General features: G+C 57.4%; 1 protein-coding gene across 2 annotated transcripts in view; it reads right to left on the bottom strand.

Annotated features, from left to right (window-relative positions):
* Positions 1-3,512: 3,512 nt before the first annotated feature.
* Rgma (repulsive guidance molecule BMP co-receptor a) overlaps positions 3,513-23,182 on the bottom strand; it is a 39,216-nt gene continuing 19,546 nt past the window's right edge. For both annotated transcript variants that reach the window (XM_087188351.1, XM_004852713.4), the window contains exons 3-4: positions 12,557-13,071; positions 3,513-5,781 (exon numbers count right to left, since the gene is read on the bottom strand). In XM_087188351.1, the coding sequence (XP_087044477.1) occupies positions 5,074-5,781; positions 12,557-13,071 (1,223 nt within the window). In that variant the 3' untranslated portion in view covers positions 3,513-5,073. The remainder of the gene's footprint in view (positions 5,782-12,556; positions 13,072-23,182) is intronic.

Here is a 23,182-nt window from a genome sequence, read left to right as displayed (position 1 = left end):
CTTAAGCAGGTCACGTGGCTTCCTGCCACCTCGGTCTGCTCATCCGGAACCCAGGGCCATCTCCTCTACCTTCCCAGGTTGCGGCCCAATTTGTCAAGACCCAAGGGCCTCATTTCCATTTCTCAAGGAGGCAGAAGAGGCTGCAGGGGACAGTGAAGGTGGCCAAGCTGGGCTCTCCCCTCTGCCCGGGGTCCCTCTGCCCACATCTCTGTAACAGGGTCACTCCCCCAGGCTGGCATGGCCTCAGGGAGGAGCTGGGTGGTTCAGTGGCCCAAGCTCTTAGGCTATTCCCTTGAGCGGATGCTGGGGACTTCTACTCCCCCATTTCTGACTCTGAATCCTTTTTGAGACCTGTTTCTGACATGTTCCCATGCCCCAGGGCAGCTGGCCTCAAGAGTAAACTGTCACAGGCCCCCTTCTCTGTGGCAGCTGGCCCGTGAGACTGGATGGGGGAAGGGTCCTTGCCCAGGGTAACCCCGGGGTGGCATACCTTCTTCAGTCGGTTGCCTCATCTGTCCAGGTCATCTAGAAATGTGAAATGTGCCCAGCCACACAGTCTGGCCAGGGTACAGCAAGCTCACTCAGCAGCGGCCAGGGAGTGGCCCTCGGCCCACCCGAACCTACTCATGCAGCAAGGCCAGGAGTTGAACCAGGATCATTCTGGCCACTACATCATCTAGTGTTCTTTTAACTTTCTTTTTAAAATGTTAGCATCACTGCAATCCTAGCACTCTTGGAGGCTGAATCAGGAAGGTCATAAGTTTGAGTCTAGCTTGGGCCACTTAAGAGACTCTGTTTAAAAATAACTTTAAAAAAATGTTACCATCATCTGGCCAGCATAATTTAGCATCCGACCTTAATAAACCGAGCTGTCCTTGACCAAATGCAGGGCCTGGGACTGCCCAAGGTGTGGGCTTCCAAGTCACGGCTGGGATGTGGTCCCCGGAGTTCTTAACCCTCAGGGACAGCATGGCATGCCCTGCCCATCTTCTACCAAGCTTTAGGGAGTTTCCTCTATGGGCTCTGCGTTCCTTAAAACTTTGCCCTGGGAAGTTTGTCTCCACCACTTAAAGTTCCAAAAAGTTAAGCTGTCCGTGCTTTCTAACATGAGCAAATCTCACGGTGCCACCTTCACCCAGGGGCTCAGAACTCACCCTGGGGATGGCACAGTCTCCTCCACCCCCTCACCCCCCACCATTTCCTGCCCTCCTCTGCCCTGCAGCTGCCTGGAACCGGCCTGTGCTGTCTGTAGCCGTGACTGCTCTGTCCCTTCGTGGCACCCATCTCTGTTCTGTGCGAGGCTGGACATGCTGGAGCCTACGGTGGCTTCCTACGGCAGCTCCCCAGCCACGCTGGGACCTCACAGGGACCCTGTGTCTCCTCTGGCTGCCCGGAGTCACATGGGCCCCCCTACGACTCCCCCTTCCCTCCCACTGCCTGAAGTCCTGCTCTCTGCTCTCCCTAGCAGTTCACGAAGGCTCAGGAACCAGCAGTCACACATGGCTGCCAAGGGAGGGGTCCTTGTTTTCGGTGGTCTCCCTGCGCTGTGCTAGGCAGTGAATGAGCACAAACTCACTGGATTTCCATGGCGACCTGGGAGCAGGTGCTCGTAATTCCATTCCACAAATAAGGAATCCGAGGCTAAAAAAATCCACAGGAGACCACACGGTTAGCAACGGGCAGAGCCGGGTTTGACGCCAAGCCAGTCTGCTGCCTGAGCTGCAGCCACCCTTGCTCCGGGACACTCTCCGGCACGGCAGACTCAGCTCCTGCCTGGCTCTCAGGCCCCTGCCAAACACCCCACAGGTTCCACCCCAGGCCGTATTGAGGCTGAACCCTGGAAGCACCGGGCTACATCCTGGCCCTTTATTTTGTGACTGGGCCTTGCTAAGTTGCCGAGTCTGGCTTTGAACTTGTGGATCTTCCTGCCTCAGCCTATTAACTAGCTGAGATTACAGCTCTGCTTTTCCCTTTATAATAAAAAGAACTTGCATCCACTCGTTTTTTTTTGTTTTGTTTTTTGTGGTTTTTTTTGGTACCGGGGATTGAACTCTGGTCCTTGCGCTTGCGCAGCAGGGGGCGAACAGCCACTCGTTTTTAAGTGTTTTCTCTTTTCCCCTTACAAATTCTGATTTGTCAAACTCCAAAGGCTTTGATCCGTCCATCAATGGCTGATTGCCGTGCTGGGGGTGGCACCGGGCAGCCTGGGCCGGCACAGTACTCGCCGCCGAGCTCCACCTGCGGCCCCCAAGGGAGCGTTCTGGCCCACGAGGAAGTCAGGACCGGCGGAAAGGCGCCGCTCCACGCGCTGGGGCACCTGGCCTGGGCCTGCGGCGCGGTGTGAGCCGAAGACCATCTTGGGACTAGGTCAGCGGCCACGGCCTGCTCCATATTCATGATGAAATGCGAATTTCCATGTTCTTGAGGACAACCGGTAGCTGGTGCTTGGGAGAGAATTCCTGCTGGTTAAATCTAGGGCGGGTCTTGAAAAAATTCCAAACCAAGAATATTTGCTGGCAAGCGTCCCACAGCATTTTCACCCGATGGTGAGTGAGTGCTTTTCCTGCGCTTCCCCGTGATCCATCCCTGCTGGCTCCCGCTCCGGGCTGGAGGTACGACTTGTGGCACCCGCGTAGCCCCCAGGGTGAGGTCCCCGGCACTGTTGCGTGGGGGCATTGTAAGATGAGGCCGCGTCCCGTCCTCCCTGTGGGACTGCTCCCTCACAAACCCAGCTCCGGGTTCTCTGGAGCCCCTGTGAAGGGCAGGGCCCGGAAGCTCTCATCCTACCTCTGGTCTTCCAGTCCTGCCTGGGACTGGTACAAATCGGCTCTTTGGGTTCCTCGGGTCACCTCCCTCCCATGCCTGTCCTGCCTCCTGCCAGCACCAGACAGTCTTGTGCACCAGTGTGGGAGCAAGCCCACAGAGGTAGACTCCTTGTTTCGCAGGGAGGGACCAGGGCTCAGAGGGGTTAGATGATTTGCCCCGAGCCCCGAAGCTGGGACAGTGGAGAAGCCGGGTGCGGCCTGGCTCAGCTGCACTGCGGTTCTGCCTGGTGACATCCAGTGCTAAGGGCAGGGACTCCAGACAGATAGACCCAGTGCCCATCTTGGCTCTGCCCTTGCTGGCAAGTGGTCTCTCCTGAGTCTAATGAGCTGGGTTGCCTGCAGGGCCGAAATGCGACCACGGCCAGCTGAGGACCTGGCCCCCACGTGCACTCAGGGGCTGTGAGGGAGGGACTTGCAGGGAGGAGGCAGTGACCCGAGATAGGGTCATCCTGGACCTCAGGGCTCTCCTCCTCCCAGCCACATCCTGGGGCACTTTATGTCCCCACACCATGCAGCACCCGACATCCCGAGGGGGAAACCTGCACCCGCCAGGCCCCCACCTGCCCCAGCAAGGAAAAGCAGCGACCTTAGGGAAGCGGAGGGCTCTGCTGCTGCTTGCTTCCTCCAATGCCCCCCCAACCGAAGTCTATTCCGGAAACAGACTCTTACGCGTTGTTTAGAAGAAAGTAACAAAACAAAGAAACCAAACTTTACTTGCATTTAGCCATTAATAAATAATTTACAGTATGTACAAGTGGTGACACTCTACACGGTCGCAGATACATGGACGCGGTGAGGGGTCCCCACTTCCAAGCAGAATGTGATCAAACACAACCAAAATAAAGTGCTTCAACTTTTTACTTCCAACATAGGGATCATCTAAAAAAAAAAAAAAAACCCCAAAACTAAAAAACAGAAAAACAAGCCAGCAGGGAGAGGAAGGGATGGGCCGAGTGCTCCCCAGCCCTAGCGTGGTTTCGGTGGAGGAGCAGGACCTCTGGGGGAGACGGAGAGACGCAGGTTCCGCAGCCTCCTGGCCAGTGTATGAGAGGTCCCTGGGGATAGCAGAGGGGCTGCTGCAGATGCTGGCGAGCTGGGCCGGGCCGGCGGGACCCTGGCCAGATGACCTGCCTCGGAGAGGAGACTTTGGGAGGCCTTGCTGCTCCCTGGGGGCCACTGCAGCAGCAGCATTAGCAGTGGTGGGACAGTGCCGGGCTCCATGGACCGGAGGGGAGCCAGGGCAACTGAGGCAGGTGTCTCATTGCCACAGGGCTCCAGGGAAAGGACTAGGGGGGATCCTGCCAACAGCTCCTCCCCAGAGCCCAGACATGGGTGGGGTAAGACTCCCGGACAGCGCAGGGGAGGAGTGAGCAGAGGGCAGGGCAGGCCAGCTGGCCCTGTCCCCTGGGCTCCTGCCCACCCCCTGCAGCCCAGGCCCCCGGCCCCATGGGAGAGGGTGGAGAAGTCAAAGGGTCCCTTCTCGGTGTGGACACTTAGAACCAAGCACTTGTTTTTGGAAGCGGCACTGGGCCCAGGAGCAGCCCTCCTCGGACCCCGTGCCAACACGCATGGCCCTCCGGCCACAGGGCTCTCGGACAGTGGCAGGCACAGGGCGCTGTCCCCTCACGTCGTGGGCAGGAGGTGCCAGAAGGCATGGCGTGCTGGCTGCAAGGTGCCGAGCAGCACCCTGTGTGGTGTCCAGCTTACCGTGAGGGAGCCCTGCCCACCTGGGGATGCGGCCTCAGCCCCTAGAGCTGTCCCATGGGCTTAGTGTGTGCGAGTGTGCTGGGGCGAGTGTGTGCACACGTGCGGTGGCCCCAGGCTTGGCGTGGCCTGTTTCAGTGCATTTCCAGGGCTGCAAGGGGCAGTTCGGACCCTTCCCAGTGTTGCTCTGGTGGGGTGGGGGCTCCAGCCCAGGGGGCTGCTTTGTACATTCACACAGGGGTGGGGCGGAGGGGAGCTGGTCTCCCGCTCAGCTCTACTGTCACAAACACCACAGCACCAACCACAACCTTGTCACGTGCACTAGAGAGGGCAGGGTGGCCCCACATGGTCAGCCCCTCCCAGGAACAGCTCAAGGGAACTGTCCCCCGCGCCACCCAGCCACCTGGCCGGTAGCTACCTCTGCTCCTGAACACTGCAGAGGCCGCTGGGCCACCTGCCCGACGTCTGCACCCGGGCGGGATCTCTAGCCCTCAGACGGGTGCAGGGGCACAGTCCGGGCCTCTGTGCGAGTCCGTGGCACTGCCTAGCAGAACACAGGTAGCAGGGAGAGGAGCATGAGGAGGCTAAGGAGGGGCTGGGGGCCTAGGGGCCTCGCTGCAGCTGCCACCCCTCGAGGCAGCTCCCGAGTCCTCTCATACAGATGCAGCTTGTCCTTGTTGGAATGCAGCATCTTGACATCCTCCAGGGCGTAGTAGGCGGCCAGCGTGAAGTTCACATCGCCTGTGGTGAGAAGGTCAAAGACGCAGGCCTGGTAGTACAGGTCCTCCACAGGCAGCTTCTCCTTGCACTTGGCCACTGCCGTCTCGTAGGGAAACGTCTCGGGGGCCTCGGGTGTGGGACTGGCCGCCGCTGGCCTGCGGGCACTGGGGCCCTCGGCCTGGGCCCGGACAGCCTGGAAGTCGATCTGCTGGTTGAGCGGGCAGCCCCGCAGGCACAGGTAGAGGCCTTGGCTGTCCCTGTCCTCCACAGCATTGACCACCTCCTCCGGCATTCGGATGGCGAAGGTCAGGTAGCGGCCCACCTGGCGCACCACGATGGTGGTGCCGATGTACTTGGCCTGGATCTCCACGTGCTGACCCGATACCTTCTCCGTGATCTTCAGGCTGTTGGCTCCGTGCTTGTCCCCGCCATTCTTGGAGCCGTCGATGAAGGCGGCCGGGAGCTCGTCCATCTCGGCCTGGTATACCTTCTGGTCCACACACTCCTGGAAGTTCTTGAAGATGATGGTGAGCTGCAGGGTGGGGCAGAGAGCGGGTTAGGTGTGGGGAGAAGCCAGGCCTGCATCTAAGAGGCCCTGACTCGAGGGGAGCCCCGACAGCCACCCCTGGACACGGCCAGCCCCTCCCCATGGTGGTCAGAGCGCAGTTATAATTGCACTATGTTTTTTTTTTGTACTGGGATCAAACTCAGGTCCTTGCACTTGCACAGCAGGCGGTGAAACCACTGAGCTAAATCCCCGGCCCCTACCACTGCACTATTGGGCACTGGTATTTCTCCTTAAAACCAACTTGCCTTTTTAACTTCAAAACAAAACAAAACAAAACTACTCAGCATAACTTTAGGTCACTGCCCAAACTGGGAAATCCGGGCATCTATTCTACAGACAGATGAACCATAAAGACAGAAGCAGAGCTATGGTTTCTCTTCTATGAGAAATCCGAAGTATAAACACATTAAAGGTCCAAGTAAAAGGTAACAGGAAACAGGGAGATGGATTCTTTGCAAATGGGAAGAGGACCAAGAGATAGAGGGAGGTGAGAGGGCCAGGAGAAGACTGGGACAGGAATTGAGATGTGTGCTGTGTGTGCACCAACTGCCAAGGGGAACGGCATCGTGATGGCCTGCAAACTTGTGTGAACAGAAATAAAGACTAAAATCCAAATCAGACACAACATGATAACGACAACAACAACAAAAGGATAGAAGCAAAGCAAATTAAAAATAAAAGGTCACTTGTGGTAGGGTGAAAAATGGTGCCCAGAGATACAGGCCATGAGCCGAGGGGTACCAGCAGCCTGCAGAAGCCAGGAGAGGCAAAGGTACATCCTCCCTGGGAGGTTCCAGAAGGACCAGCCCTGGGGACACCTAGACTGCAGCCTGTGAGACTCACTGTGGACTTCTGATCCCAGAATTCTAAGAGGATAAATTCCTGTTGGTTTGAACTACTTCCTATACGGCAACTGTCACAGCAGCAGTAGGAAACAGATCTGCTCCTCAAGCTAACGCCACGCGGATGCTGCCAGGGCCACCTGCTGCAAGGGGTCACACTGGGCTGGCCCTGGAGGAAGGGAAGGGGAAGGTGCCAGTGAGCTGAAGGAACAGGGGTGTCAGCTGCATGCACTGTCCTGCCAGGGCTGGGCAAAGCTGATGGAGACAAATGGCAGAGTGGGATGAGTCCCCTGGTTTCCAGCCTTGGGCTCCTTTGGGCAGAATCATGCAGGAAAGGAGGTCAGGGAGAAGGGCCCGAGGCTAGCGTCCGGGGAGGAGAGTGTGTTTCCAGCAGCACCCTAGGTGTCATCCCGGGTGTGGTGTCTGCTGCTCTTTCCCACCAGCTAGACGACACGGATTGGGGACATGCGTGACACTGGGAGAGGAATAAGCACCTCTCTGATAGTCCTGCTCCTGGCAGCTCTGGTGCCCTCCTGGACCCAGAGCAGCAGAACCTGCACTCCCAACTCAAAGCAGAGGGAGGTGTGGTGCCTGGGGACAGGCTGGCCTCTGGGCCACTGGGCTCCCTGCTAAATCCCCACCTCATCCCATGCTGCCCATTATGGCCCATTCCCGGGACAACCCCTCATCTAAAATGCCAGGCCCCAGACCCAGCCGCTGGGGAGCTCACCCCCAGCTGCTGGGGATTCCTGAAGTGGGACTGTCACAAAGTGCTAAGGGAGGGCCGGGGATTTAGCTCAGCAGCACAGCACCCACCTGGCAAGCGGGAGGTCCTGAGTTCGATCCCCAGTACCAAAACCAACCAACCAACCAACCAACCAACCAACCAACCAAACACAAAGTTGCTAAGGGAGCCCCTGGCCTCACAGCAAGTATATGATGAGGACGGGGTCTTGGGTCCCAGAAGTGCCAGACACCAGAGGAAATGAAGTTACCGAAGAAGGACCTCAGCACAGGCAGGACAATCACAGCAGGACGGGCCATGAAGGCCCTGTATGGGGTCTGCGGCTGCCACTCCAGGTGCCTGAGGCTCAGGGGGGCACTGGAGGGTGAAGGCAGCCACAGAATGGCTCAGCGGGGTGGCCACATGGTCCTGGCCTCAGGGGCTGGTGCCTGGGGGCTGTGGGGAGACAGAGGCTGCAAACCTTCCGGAACCTTCTCGGCTGGGCAGAACCACAAGGTGCCCAGAGCACCAGGTGTCCCGGCGCTGCGCCATCGCTGAGAGCAGCTGCACCACACTGCCTGGTGCGAGGGGCGGCTGCAGTGTGACTGGGGCTGGGGCTCGGGCTCTGTGGGCCCTGGGGCCCCTTCCCCCCAGGAAGAGAACTAAAGGCGGCATTTTCTGATGAGACTGGTGGAAGGACCAATGCAGTTGCGGCTGGATCACATTAATTGTTCTCTCCTGACTTGAGAAGAAACCGAAACCTTTTCTAGGGCCCGTGTTAGTCCCTCGCCTGGACGCCGTGCCTGCTGGTCTGGCGGGGACCTGCCAGGCGCGGCGAGGGCCACATTCTGCTTGCCTGCACGGGGCCGGGCCACGTCGAGGAGTCTACACCGGGAGGCCCTGACCTCGCAGCTGTATAAGCGCTGGACTCGGTTTCCCCAGCTCCCTCACTTCCGCTCACCCCGGCTATGGGGTGGGGGTGGGGACGGCAAAGCCAGTCCAGGCCGCACACAGCCCGAGCGCCCAGGGCAACGCGCAACTCCATGCCACTCAGCCTCCCTCCTGGGGGCGGAGGAGGGCAGCCAGGGTGGTCTGGGCACTGGGTGGTCCTGCTCCTGGCAGGGGCAGGGACGTCTCAGGGCCGCCGTGTCCCCGCCTGGTGCGCAGGGCCACACAGACCCTGGGAGGGGCTCCTTTCCAAGTGGAGTCGCTGGGCTCCCTGGAACAGGAAGGGCTGGTTTCGCTCTGATCTCTCTCCCCCTCTCTTCCTCTCTCTGAGGAGGCGGCCTCCTGGAAGGCTGACAGGCTGCCTACTCTCCCTGGCACTCGTGCCAGGCTCAACCACAAGCAACGGCATGAAGGGGCCTGTCAGGAGCCGGCAGCGCACTGCCAACACGGCCCAGGCCTCTGCTCTGCGACACGCAGGCAAGCCCGGTGCGAAGGCAGCGCTGGGTCACACCCGGGGGCAGAACTGTCCGGGGTGGGGGCAGTGACCTAAGACGCAGTCTGCAGAGGGACAGGCGAATGCAGTGGGGGACTAACAGGGGAAGGAAAGGTGGCCGACACCCCAGTTCCTCTCCTCCCGTGCCTCACTTTCTTTGCCTGTAAAATGGGTGCTACCAGCACAGCTGGGAAGAGGGAGCCAGAGAGGGGCGCTGGGCACCATTATCTTGGGGATCAAAGCCCCTGCTTCCCTCGAGGCACCAGGCCACTGATGCTCTCTCTTTGCCTGGGGCCTGCCACCGTCCCGGCCAGTTCAGTGGAAGGCAGAGCCAGGGTCCCAAGGCCCTCTGCCTCCTGCTGCCCAGCACCCTCTGCTGGGCTCTGTTCTCCTTAGGCCGGGCACTGCAGGCCAGGAGAGGAGCCCTGAGCTCAGCGCTGGCAGAGGCGGCAGGGGCGCACGAGATTGGTAGAGGCCTCCGAAAGAGGTAGGGGCGGGCCAGGGCGCGAGGACTGGTGTTTCTCACCCAGGGACCACAAGGCCCCGGTCTGGCCTGAGATCTGAGACTGGCCTGGCCACAGGCACTGGTGCTGTCACCGTCTGGCCTCCACCAGAGCCCTCGGCCCATGGAGATCAAAGGCAGCTCAGGCCAGCAGCGGCGAGGGGTTGGTCGACTCTACCATGTGGTCCCATACCCTCTGGAAACCTCCAGACTGGCACAGGGAGGGGGTTCCCTCACCCCAGCTGGTCAATTCTGCATACACAGTGCCCAGCAGCAAGCCTGGATTAGAGCAGGCATTTGAAATACATGGATCGAATGAATGAATGAAACCCAAGCATGGATGAATGAATCGTCCCCTGCTTTGGTTCGTGGACAGCACTGCTGCGATCAGGGTCCCAGGGTCTCCCCTGGGAGCGGAGGGTGGCATCCAGCAGTGCGCTGCTGAAGCCTGGCTCCACCCTGCCACCCCCAAGCCCCAGCCAGCAGCCCAGCCTCCTCCATCACACACATGGGGGGCCTTTCATACCCCGAGACCTCCCCTGTGCCCCTGCCAGCCCTCAGGAGCCCGAGGCGCTGGGCAGGGAGGCTGGTCCCCTCCCGCAGGATGTTTGCTGCTGGATTTAGAAGCCACAGCCTCTGGCTCCAGCACTCATTTATCTTGGCTCGAGAAAGCCAGGTGCTGGGTGGGTGAGGGGGCCTCGGGGAAGGCGACTGGGTCCTGGAGTCTGCAGAGGGCAGGGAGGAGACAGGCGTGTGCCGAGGGCCTGGCACAGCGTCCAGCGGAGACCTGCTTGCTTCCTACCCGGCAGGAGGGCCCAGGGCCACCAGAGTAGAGGGAAGTGGCAGGGATGGACATTTTCCTGGCTGCCCGGTCACCTCGGTGTCCTCTCCTGGGGTGTGACAGGGTGGGAAGGAACAGAAACACCCTTGTGGGTCAGCCTGGCGCTGCCCAACACAGTGCCTTCCAACATGCTCTTCCTAGGAAAACAGATTCGCTGTGGCCAGGGCAGCCCAGAAGCCCCAGGGGGCTCCCGAGGGCTGGCCAGGATCGCACAGAGGCCAGGCACTGAGGAGGACAGATGTCCCCACTCCCGGCTCTGAGGGCCTGAAGTCCCCCTCCTGGTCCCGAGGCCTCTTGGCCTGTCAGGTCTGAATCTAAGGTCGCCAGAGACCCTCCCCAGGGTGGCGAGGGGAGGGAGAATCTGGGGTGAGAGCAGGGACCCCTCCCTGGGGCCATGGGCCACATCAGTGGCTGGGCAGTGGCCGTGTGAGCAGGTCTTGTCCTGCTGTCCAGACACTGAGGCCTCTTGGGTCAGAAAGTGAGTAGCCTTTAGTGGCCTTCCGGGCCACCTTGGTCCTGCTCTAATCCTTGCTGTGTTTTCCTGGTCCACTGCATTTTGGGGGAGGGTTGTGAGTCTTCCCGAGCCTCAGGCTCCAGATCAGTCCAATGGGGCCACTCCCTGGGAGGAGGAGGGAGCCCCGGAGTGTCCAGCGAGGCTGCGTCTGCTCCCTCAACCTCCTGTCTTCCTCTTTCCCGGATGCCCAGGACCCGCTCTGCTGACCATGCCCAGCAGGCTCAGCAGCTCACCACCCTGGGTTGCGACCGTCCCCAACCCTAACCGTGCATCACAATCGCTGGGGCCTCAAACTTTCTCTAGATTCACAAGCTGCATAGATTTCCACACCAAAACACACGAATATCCCCCACTCCATACTCTAATGTGCCTCTTTCGGGAGGGCCTGCACTCTTGTTTCCTTTGAGTGTGTACTTAAAATTCTGTCTAATAGACCTCTTTATGCCTCTTAAAAAAATAAAGATCATGGGCTGGGGATTTAGCTCTGCGGTTTCGCTACCTGCTGCGCAAACACAAGGACCCGAGTTCGATCCCCGGTACCAAAAAAAAAAAATAATAAAGATCACCCGGACCTTTAAAAAAAAAGCTACCTCCGACTCCACTCATGTAACACGTGGTCGAGCTGGCCCAGGAGGGGCTGCATGGGGTCCAGGGGACAGAGGGCCGCGTCACTGTCTGCTGCACCCTGTCCAGTGTATAAACGCCCGGCCCACAGGAGGACACCTGCCGGGCTGTGGCCACCAGCAGGCTGTGGGTCCACCTGTCCAGTGTAAGGCCAAGGATGGGGACATACGTTTCACAGCCATGCCTTTTCACCGGGTCTTAACACCAGAGCCTTACCGAGACACAGTTTGGAGGTAAGAAAAGACTACTCCCAAAGCCTGGAAATACAGTAAGTGCTTTGGGGAACATTTCTACTTTTATATTTGGCAGGGCTGGGGCTCAAACCCCAAGGCGTTACACACACTAGGCAAGCACTCTACCACTGATTTACATCCCCACCCCTTTTTATTTTATTTTGAGACAGGGTGCTGCCAAATTGCTCGGGCTGGCTTTAAACTTTTGACCCTCCTGGCTCAGCCTCCCCACTAGCTGGGTTTACAGGTGCATGTCACCATGCTGGGCTCTAAACTTTTTTGACTACAACCCCATAAGAAATTCATTTATATCTACCCAGTCTGTGTGCATACACACATTAGAAATTCACTTACCTTAATCACTTATCTTTACCCTGAACAACATATTCACAGGCTGCCTTTCCTAGCTATGCTGCGCTAAGCTATCTGATCAGTATTAGAAAATATCTACAGATATGCACGCTCATTTCTGAAACCAGAACACAGGCTTCACCAACCCTTAGGGAGCCGTTTCCAACAGTACCGCAGGCAGAATTCTAGGGCAGCAGTCCCCACCTTTTTGGTACCAGGCAGCCAATTTTTCCAGCGAGTGAGGAGTGTGCGTCGGGAGGTGGGTGGGAGTTTTGGGATTACTCAAAGGAGCGGAAACCTAGATCCCTCGCACTCGGAGTTCACGGCAGGATTCAAGGTCCAATGAGACTCTAGGGTGGGGCTGATGGACGGGAGGAGGGGCTCCACGGTGATGCCAGCGTCCAAGGCGGGTGTAACCTCAGATGAAACTTCCTGCGGTGTGGCCGCGTAGTTCCTAAGAGGCCACGAAGGGCACCAGTGTGTGCGGGTGGGGACCCGTGCTCTAGGGGACACTCAGAGGTGGAGCGCTGTTGGTGTCCCTCCTGGCAGAGATCTGCAGAGCTTCCTCCCCCACCACGCGCGCGCATGCGCTGGCTAACAACTCGCGGAGCCGAAGGCGCGGCGGCGCCGAGCTGCGACCCTGCAGGGCCCGCCTCCTTTCCCTTACCTTGCTGGTGGCGGTGGCGGCGGAGCCGGGCAGCACGGGCGTGTTGGTGACCTGCACGTTCAGGTAGTTATTGTCGATGAGCGGCCACGCGCCCTGCACCTTGCAGGTCTGGAAGCGGTCTGTGAAAGTCCTGAGGTGCGGGTCTCCGAAGAGCCCGCAGTGCGTGTAGTTGGGGGCGGCCGCGTGCTTGTGGAAGCTCTTCTCGTAGTGGCAGATCTCGGGGCTGTCCGAGCGCTCCTGGCTGTCCCCGGCTGGTGGGAGCGTGCGCAGGCGCGGCTGCGAGGTGGGCCCATCCTTGGAGCAGTTGTGCTGGCTCATAAGGTCCTCAATGCCATGGACCGCAGAGTGGTAGGCCAGGTCTCCCCGGCAGGTGCGCGCCGTGCGCCGTGTGCACAGTGCGTAGGTGCGCAGAGCAGCGCAGAACTCAGGCGCGTCTTCCGCGGCCGGGGCGTGGCTGCCCGAAGTGGCGCTCCAGAACTCAGAGTTGCACTTGAGGATCTTGCACGAGGAGGTAGCTGCGGGTGCAACAGACAGCTGTCAGGGCTGGGGCTCGGCGACCCCCGGCCCCTGTTCCCTCCATGGGCCGGGGGTGCCTGCCACACCTCACCTCAGACTGCACCACTCACGCTGTGTGTTCGCAGATGGTAAAAATTTCCCTTGCTGGGGATGGCGATGGGATACACCTGTAAGCCCAGCCACTAGGGAGGCTGAAGCAGGAGGACTGCAAATTCCAGGTTAGCCTGGGCAGATCTGTCTTAAGAAATAAAAAGGGGCTAGGATGCAGTTGAGTGGTAGAGCACTTGCCTAGCATGCAGAGGCCCTGGGCTCCATCCCCAGCGCCGCAGACACGAAAACAAAACCATCAAAGGGCTGGGGAATTAGCTCAGTGGCGCCGCCTCGTAAGCGTAAGGTCCTGAGTTCGATCCCCATACAAGAAAAACCAAAACCAAAACCAAAACCGTGTTCCCGCCCCTTCTGGATCTTGCGCTCAGCCTGCAGATACCCAGTGGCCAGGCACATAGACCAGCTGCTGAAAGGAACGTGAAGAGCAGGGGCGGCCCAGTTCTGTGGGTGTGGACAGCACCCTCTACCTGTTTACGTTTCATGGCTCTCCCCAGGAATTTTGGCAAAAAGCAATGGAAATTTCGCAGGGACTGAAGCTCCAGTTTTAGGCATGTGTTCTCAGCTCCCTCGGGGGACGGGATGACCTTGTACAGATGACCTAATTTCTCTGTGCCTCCTTCTCCTTATCTGGAAAGCAGGGTAACATTAGGCCTTGCCACAGGGTGGGGAGCACCGGGCACTCTCAGGATCTATCTCCCATGCAGTACGGGCAGCTCTGTGAGCCCTGGCTGCTACCAAGGCCTCAGGCTTGGTCACGGAAGGTTGGCTTCCATCCTAGTCACTGGCTGGTTCTCTCTATCCTGCAAGGGGGGAAGCTACTGAGAATGTAATCTTGGCTCTGCCCTAATTCATGTTTACTTTTGAAAATAAATATGCATATTAGAGACCTTAGTGTTAATTAGCCAAGATGATGATGCCTGAGAACCCAGGCTTGGGCATACCTGAGTCACAGACCTGGACTTTGGCACCTGCCCTTTCCTGGCCTCTGGGTCCTGCAAAGCCCACGGAGACCACAAGTCTCCCGGCACACGGCCCCGGAGCCTGTTACATTTCCATGCAGGTTCCAGGAAAAAGGGGCTGGGGGACCAGCTAGGGGTCCCCACCCAGTGCTAGTGGGAACCAGGCTACCAAGTTGGCTCCAGACCTGGGAAGTGTCATGCTCCCTGGGCCTTGGCTCCACCAGACCAGTTTCAAGAGGCCACTTCCGGCCTGCACACAATGTGGGGTCCACGTGGTGTCCTACCCCGGCCCCCCATTGTGGCCCTGCCTGGGCAACCTCACACAGCTTCTTGAGCTCTAAGGGGAAATCGTAGTGGTATTGGGGCCCTGCTGGCATCCAGACTTGAAAACGGGGCTCAGCGCAGCACCCCAGGGCCCAGGAGGAGCTCCTTATCCCCTTTATTCCCTCAGCATCATTTCTTAGCTACCTGATAGATCGCTCAAGACTGGGCAAAGAATGAGAGGTCTGCGGGGACAGTGACGTGGGACATGGGGCCCACTATGGGCACTGGAGGGGGACATCTGGCTCAAAATCCCACTCCTTTCCTTGCTGGTAGTGGTGGGAAACATACCTCTGCCTCAGTTTCCGTAACTGCCCAGTAGAGACAGCTCTTGCTTTAAGGGTAGCTGAGGTTAAGCTAGGTGTTTGTGGCACACTGGAGACCTGGCGGGCACTCAACCAACAGGGTTCCCAACCTAACCACAGTCTCAGCGGTTAGAAGTCATGGCAGGCTGGGATGGCAGGGATGGCAGGGAAGGCTTCTGCCTGCCACCCACTCAGCAGACCCTCCCCACTTCCACTCAGACCCCCACGGGTCCAGACTGTCTGGGGGCCACACATCCCATGGCCAATGGTGGCTGCAGCCCACAACCTCCCTCAACACCAGCCTCTGACCAGGGAGGTGCTGCGGGGCCGAACTGGGTCCTCCAGATTTGCAGACTGAGCTCCAACCTCCAGTGTGACAGCACCCGGCGGTGTGGGCTTTGGGAAGGCACTGGGCTCAGGCGAGGCTGCCAGGAGAAGCCACGGGCCCTGACCTCAGACTTCAGCTTCCAGAGCCAAGAGAAAGCAAAATGCAGTGTGTTTGGGCCAGGGATTTGGCTTAGTGGTTCCACCGCCTACCTTGCAAGCACAAGGACCTGAGTTCGATCCCTGGTACAAAAAAAAAGCAACGTGTTTGTTTACAGCTCCATCAGTGATGGGGTTACTGGAGCCCGGCTGGCTGATTAATACAGAGGAAGTGAGGACCAGGCTCACTCACTCTCTTGTCTCCCCACACCCCGCAGTGCCCAGCCTGGAGACACTCCCCTGGAACCTTAGAAGGATGAGATAAAGGGGTGGCAAAGTGAGCCCTAGCAGGGCAGGGAGCCCTGGCCTCCCTGTCCGTGCTGCAGACACAGGATGCTCACTTCCTGTAACCTCCCCTTCCTTCCCGAAGTTCTCAGGGTGCCCCCAAATGCCTCCTCCTCCCACTCTCGGGGAGATGGTGCCATCAGAAACCTCTGAAGCACAATTGTAGCAAGTCTGCCAACTCTGCCCTGGGTAAATGACAGATCCTGGGTTCTTCATGGCCATTTCTCTACCTCAAGAGATAGAGAACGGGGACGCTGAGCTTCAGCAGGTGACAGTTTGTGTCATGGGGCAGTGCCTGAGAGGAGAGTCTCATGGATGTGGGGGACTGCATTTTGGGAGGTGGTGGCGGGGCCAGGCAGCCAGGGTCCAATCCAGCTCTGCTGAGCCCTGGCTGTGTGGCTATGGGCAACTTCACTGACCTCTCTGATCCAGGAAAATGCACTGGGATCTGCCAGAGGAACATGGGAGAGGGACAAGAGGTGCTGTCAACAAAGCCCAGAGAACTCAGGAAGGAGGTCCATGAAAGATTCTGCATTAACTTTGTTCTATGAAATCGTAAGTTTTAATATGACTAAACTGCACAGGTGCTGCACAGTGACCCATCTGTGACTCTTGCGGTCCCCCTGTGGCCCACAACTCTGAGGGGCCTTGAGGCCTTGCACATCTTCCTGCCGTCGAAGACGGAGAGGCAGAAGGAAGCTCTGGGGACACCACTGACAGGGACAAGCTGGGCCCAGAACCCAGGGTGCCCACCGCCAACAAGTGGATGCGCTGGGGCCATCACTTTCCAGGGACCTGGGTGCCAGGGCTGGGTGGTCCATGGGTGAGGGGGCCCCAACCCCAGTCACCTCACTGCCCAGATCTACTGCCCTGCATCACTGACAGCAGAGGTCAGGGACCAGCCAGGAACTGAGCCCCACATCCAGCAGGGCTTCGGAGTCACCTGATCCCAGAGGGCCTGAATTTTATGGGTCATCTCTTAAAAAAAGGACAAGACCGTAGACTTCTGATACTAATGTCCCAGGAAAAAGGCAGGGCAGGAAAGCCTGAGGGTTTGAAGCAGATCTTCCGGTAGCTCTGGCAGGGGGAAAGAGGAAACCAGATTGCAGAGCGAGCCACCCGTGATCCGGTGGGAGCCGGCAGAAGGGACCTCGCGGTCCCACAGGGTGGTGGGTGGCAGCTGGCCATTCCTGCCTGGACACTGAGGATGAGAAAGCAGCCCCTTCTCACCCCGTGGGGCTTCAAGATGGCCTGGGTGCTTAGAGGGAGGGGACCTGATTGGAAGTTAGAAGTCTTGCTCTTGGACAGGAGCTGCACCTCACAAATGCCCCAGAAAGATGCAAAGGCGCTCACAGACCTTTATGCTGCTTAAAGGCCTATTAGGAGGCATTGCGTTCTTTGCATATTTTGTTTTGATCCAAGTCTCTGGAGACTTCCAAACTTCAAAACCAGCTATTGTGGGTCAAATGGGAGAATCCAGAGGCCTGCAAGTCACAGTGCCCAGACTCACCAACGGGAAGCCCCTGAACTTGTACCAGAGCCCCATGAGACAAAGGATGTGACTTAAAGGGTGAGCCTAGGCAATGGCTATGGACAGGGTGGGCTCCAAAACCTCATGTGGGTGGAAGGGCCCTGGAGGTCAATGTGGGACCCAGGCAATTACGCGAACCAACTGCTCCTGATGCCACTACCAGGGCCAGAGCTCGCTACTCCCCTGGGGAGCCTGCCTCCCCCGGGGAGCCTGCCTCCCCCAGGGCCCTGGGACCACTCTGTGACTAAAGGCAATGCCATTTGGAACACAGTCACCACTTTCTGGTGTCACTGAGGCGGGACATCCCCTGGGGCTGGCCTCTCCTCCCCAGGATGGCTCTGTCGGCCTTAGGGACTTCCCTAAGTGTCTACCCTACTCTAGAGCCATAAGGCTAAACTCTAACCGCCCAGTGCTTGTTATCTGAGATTTATCAAGGCTGCCCCTGGGCTTCCCTCTGCCTTCTCCACACCTGTCCAGGGGGTTCCTCCGGGAGGGCCACCAAGATGCAGGCTCCCCACTTGTCCGAGAATCCCAGGAGTACGGGCCTCTCCACCCCACCCTGGCTCCCACGAGTCCCACAGCTTCTCAGAAGTTTCGAGGCTCTTTTAACCCCTACTGCATCCCAAACCCAGGGACCAGCCCGCAGCCCACACAGGAACGCGTGCAGGTAAAGTTTCACACCCTGGCGAGTGGGCTCCAGATGGCCTTCCTTGGGGCCTGAGCCATGGCAGAGAGAAATCCCAGGCACATAGCCTGTCGGATTTAATTTTTTTCTCTCAAAAGCAAGCCAGTGCCTCTGGGAAAGAGCAGGGGGCTTGGACGCCAGCAGTACCAATCCAGGCGGGAGGAAATATTTAGGCACCACCACAACAGCATTAGCAGCTTTCAGAGTCCTCCTTTGAACTGTTAATCAAGCCCAATCTTTCAGAATAATAGCCTGATTATTACCACCCTGTTTGCATAACAAAGGAGCCCAATAAAACTTATTTTGCTGTGCACCGAGGGGGTGTGAAGGATCAACCCTGAGAAGGAGTCTGAGGAATGTGGGGAGCCGCTCCAGAGCCCGAGTCCAGGAATAAAGACAATGCAATTTGCCACCAAGAAAAGCCCAATAGACCAATAAATTACCCGCGTGCAAAGGGATTAGATCGGGTTTCAGTTGCCCGGTAGGAGGGGTGGGGCCCGCAGAGCGGGAGCCTAACCTGCCTCCTCTTAAAGCGGTAAGGCTCATTTAGACTCAGGCCTCAGGGACGAGGTGCCTTTGTCCACCTCTGGCTTGCAGAGTGACCTCCTGGGTTCACCTACTCGCCGGAAGTTCTGGACTCCGCCATGTGCTCGGAACTCTGATTGATGCCATTCCTGGAAGAAGCCCGGGGGAGTCTCTGCGCTTAGGTAGGGTCAACCGTTAACAACTCGTGGAAACGCAAAGAGAATGTTTCACCAGAACACAGTGATTTAAGAATGGAGGTGTAGGGGCCAGGGATTTAGCTTAGTGGTTCCGCCGCCGCCTGCCTCATAAGCGCAAGGACCCGAGTTCGATCCCTGGTACCAAAAAAAAAAAAAAAAAAAAAAAAAGGATGGAGGTGTAGGGTTCTAGGGGAGCATATAAAAGGAGTTTGAACTTGACAGATAGTCAACCGCAAAGGTCTCTGCAAACCCCACTTTTCTTCAGTCACCCGGCTCCCTGATCAATTCCACCACCAGGGGGCAGTCGATGGAGGAGCCCTGGAGGCAGAGAAGGGTTGACCTTTTGTCCCAAGCCCCCCCCCCCCCCCCCGCGATGTCCCCTGCCAGCCTCGGCATCTGCACGCTGAGCCATCCAGGAGGACCAAGAGTGACCGGGGAGCCCCTCTTTCAAGCTCTGGGTGCAGAGGGGGAAACTGCTTCCTGCGTTTCCCCATGACTCAGTGGTTCCCCTTTGCTGTTTTGGAGTTTTCCTGCACTTAGTTCTCTCGGTGGAAACACCCAGGTTGGATCTTGGGTTCCTGAGCAGAACTGAAAGGACACAGCCAGGAGGTGGACTGGATTTTTCTCCAGGTGTAGTAGTGCCTGCCTTACTTAACCTACAGCATCCAATGGATCCTTTCCTATGAGGCCTTTGCCCCCGGGTCCAGCCTGAGGATGCACCAGGGGACTCCTCTAGCTGGACACTCCAGTGGGACTTTCCCAGGGTGCTTCCCCTGGGACTGGGCCTACAGAGGACGAGTCAGAAGGAAGCTCTCCTGAGAACCTCTGCTGACCCAGGAAGGGAAGGAAGCAGGCTGGGGAGCGGGGTCATGGAGGGTTAACTCGCAGCTGAGGGAGCCAGGGCAAGGTGGCTGAATGCCACTCATGGGACTGAGGCAGGAGGCACTGTCCTGTCACACACATCACACTCAGCCAGAGCTGCTCTGCCTCGGCCTCCCTGCTGGCCAAATCTCTGCAAGAATGGGCACACCTCAGCTTTCCAAATGGGCCATGGGGAGCCAGGTCCTCGCAGGCAGGATGGTCTGAAGGCCCCTGTGTTCACAGCCCCACGCCACAGGCCACCCATCAGTCACAGGGCGGAGGGCTTCTCAGAGTCAGAGGGTGGTCAAGGGCACAGAATCACATGGCAGGAGCATCTGGCCTGCCTCAGGGCAGAGGCCCAAGCTACCCTGGGTGCCACAAGGAGGTTGGCAAGGGCAGCGACATCACTTTCCAGATGTCAACAACGGGTGCAGGTGTGGGGCTGTCTTCCTGCCTGAAGGCACAGGGGCCCTTTGTCCTGAGTCTATTGGGCTGGCACCAGAGACACGGTTTTCCATCCTGGCCCTGTCCCCACAACCCTGGGGCATCTGCTTAGCTGCAGGTCAAAATGTATCTGAAGTGGCTTTTCTCCTCCCCTGCCATTGCCTGGCAGGCTTCCTTCTCCACCTCCCTCGCAGGCTGGAAAGGCAAGTGCGCCCATGCAGGCTGGGCTCGGCCCAGGGACAGGGCTGGCGTGCACAAGGCATTCCCTAGCACTGGGCTCTTCTCTGCAAGACAGGGACAGAGGGGACAGCAACAGGTGTCTGTGTATTCTGATGGCTTCACTGAAGCGGAGCACAGAATGAACACTACACAAAACCTAGAGGACACAAGTCTGATTGAGAACATCTGCACAATGATAGCCCTGTCAACTCATCTTTCTGACCTGGGATGGAGTGGCTTCTTCCTCTTTGGAATGCTAAACCACAGATAGACAGGAGGCCGAGAGGGATCTTGGGAGGAGGCAAAAGCCCAGGTCTGTGGGCAGTGTGGGTGCTTCAGCCCACTATCCTATCATATCCTCCCTTCTACCACCTCAGTGCCTTCTAGGCCACACAGCAAATGTAATCCGGGGGTGTTTCCCCCGAATCTGACATATGGGTAAGGGGAGGACTCTGGGTCACCTCTAGCTCTGCTAGGTAAGCAGCTGCACGTGCAGTATCAGCCAGTCTCTGACGCTCTGTAGGCTCACAGTACAATGGCAGCGATGACCCTCACCGACACGTGCTTAACGGTTTCTAGCAGAGTGCCTGGTGCACCCTGGCTACCAATCAACAGAAGAGCTTTAAAGATTATTATCCCTTCAAATAATCATACTTAGAGAGAGTAGTAAGAGAGGTATTATATCCTAAAGGATGTTGATGGAGTGGTAATTAATAATGGTCATCTGTGAGAGGTTGGACTTGGGTTATTTTCTTATCCTGTTTGGTCTCAGGATTTAAAAATGAGTATTAGTTTTAGAATCAGGAAAAATTAATTTGGAAAATGTTGAAAAAAAAATCCTATGTTTTTTTGTTTTGAGCAAAACCCCAAATCACCAGAAACATAAAAACCCCAGATCTGTAGTTCCTGGGACTATGCTGGGATATGTCTGTGATGAGTGAGGAGGAGAGGGATTTATCAAACAAAGCGGGGTTCCTGCCCTTACCAACAGAAGTGGTGCTTCAGAAGAGAACAAAACCCAAGGTTATAAAGCTGGGGGAAAGTTAGCTCTCAGTAGCCTAGGTGACAGATGCTCAGGGTGTTGAGGCTTGCATGGACCCCGGCACTGAGCTTGGTCCTTGATCAAGTGGGTGGATGGTGGGCACTGCACCCCAAACCAGGTGGTGCCATGGCCAAGCTTGGGGCTGCCCATGGGTAAGGGTGGTGGGGAGAGGGTGGTGTATGGGGAGGCCAGGGGAGCTCGGGGATGGACTAGGCGCTATGGAAATGAGGCTCAGTAAGACTTAGGACCGGAAGTCAGAGCCCCTTCCCGCTGGATGCCTAGGTCCTAGGGGGGTTGTTCCTGCTGGAGATGTAGCAAGGTGACAATCGGAATCGCCTAACAGAGACAGGTGAGGGGATGAAGTCAAGGTGACCAGCACCAACCATCCTGGTATGCTAGGACTCTTGGCTTTCTGTTTTAAAACGAGGACAGTCTTAGGCAAAACTGAGATGAGCTGGTTACCCCAAGAGAAACAAGTCTTTAGTGTTAGGCAGGTTGCATTTTAGACCTGATGCAAGACAGCGTGGTGCCCAACTGGTGCTCAACCCAAACCTGAAGTTGGGGGTGCAGTGTCCAGGCCTAGGCTTGAGGCATTCCACACAAGATAGGATCTTTTTTTTTTTTTTTGGTACCGGGGACCTTGAGTTTGCGCAGCAGGTGGTGAAACCACTGAGCTAAATCCCTGGCCCCTCAAGATAGGATCTTTAATAGGAATGACCCCTCCACCCCTCACGTAAGCCAGTCCCCAGCCTACTGAGCTCTTCCCACCTCAGAGAGGCCTCGTTTGTGCCTTGGGTCACCTCTCCTCAGATCCCCAACTCTCTCCAGCTCCCTTCTTTTGGGTGCTGGGGTGACTAAGAGGAATTTCTCTGACTTCTCCAAAGGGGAAGACAGGAGATCCTTTCCTTTACCCCCTAATTCACTGCTGGGACTGAAGGGGTCAACCACCTACAGGATTTCCTGTCTGCGTTCGTTCTCCTTGGGAGCCAAGCTCTGGCCCGCAAGACCCTTCACACACTGGCTGCAAGGCCCTCTTCCTCTCTCCCAGGGAGGAAGCCTTTGTTCCCAACCCCTCCATTCATCAGTTAAACCCGAGCCTCCAGTATTAGGAGTAGGCGGTGGTGGGAGGGGACTCTAGGTCCTGCGGGTAGAGCCTTAAAGAAAGGGATTAGTGCTCCTATCATCAAGGGGCCTCAGAGAACCCACATTCCCTCTTGCCCCACAGAGACAAGGAAAAGACGCCATCCATGAACCAGGAAATGGGCCCAGCACCCGACTTAGACTGGCCAGCACTGTGAGCAGGGGCTCCATCGCTCACAGGCTTTTTCTGTGGTATTGTCACAGCAGTCCAGACAGACGGACACACTCTCCTGGGACACAGAGTCAACTGGGAGAGAAAGCAACGTAGTCAACAGGTGGCCTTGCACGCACACTTTTAAAACAGCACCTCGGATAGAAATAGTCTCATCTCTATAGTGACACAGGTGTGCTTGGACACTGTGTGGGACTCTGTCCTCCCCAGCCCTTTGTTTCCCCACTGGGACTAAGATTTCTAAACCTGCTACAGTTTAAAAGTGTAAGAGAAAGAAACAGGAAATAAACAAAGGCTGCAGTGCAATATATATATTTTTTGACCTGGGGTCTCACTATGTAGTGCAGGTCAGCCTCTACTTGAGGACTTCCTGCCTCAGCCTTCTGAGTGCTGGGATTACACATGGTGTGTGCCACCATGCCTGGCTGTGCAGTACTTCTGTGAACAGTGGGCCTCAGACTCGAGTGTGCATCCAAATCTCCTGCAGGGCCTGTCAGAGCACAGACTGTGGGGGCTCCTGGCCCTGAGAATCGACCTGCTTCAGGCTGGGCCCAGGTCCTGAGACCCCACTTTGAGAAGCACTGTGCTGGAACCCAGCATCCGTGTGCAGTAACAGGAAACATGTCAACAGCCCTACAATGTGCCTTGATGGATTTCCCTTAGATATTGGTCTGAGTGAGTCACATGGCCCCTGAGTTTAAGAAGTACCTATCTGCTGTGTTTGGAAGAGGATGCTATTTTCGGAAGTCTCTTCTGAAAAGCTTTGGCGGGTCTCCCGTGTAGAGTAGATCTGGCCTCTGCGTGCTCCAGGGTCCTCACAGCATTGCCCAAGC

Source organism: Heterocephalus glaber, unplaced genomic scaffold, assembly GCF_053883595.1.
Source record: "Heterocephalus glaber isolate CG9 unplaced genomic scaffold, H.glaber_assembly_v1.0 deba00001531, whole genome shotgun sequence".
NCBI classification, from domain to species: domain Eukaryota; kingdom Metazoa; phylum Chordata; class Mammalia; order Rodentia; family Bathyergidae; genus Heterocephalus; species Heterocephalus glaber.
Note: the sequence above shows the minus strand (reverse complement) of the source record. Positions and strands in the feature narration are given on the sequence as shown.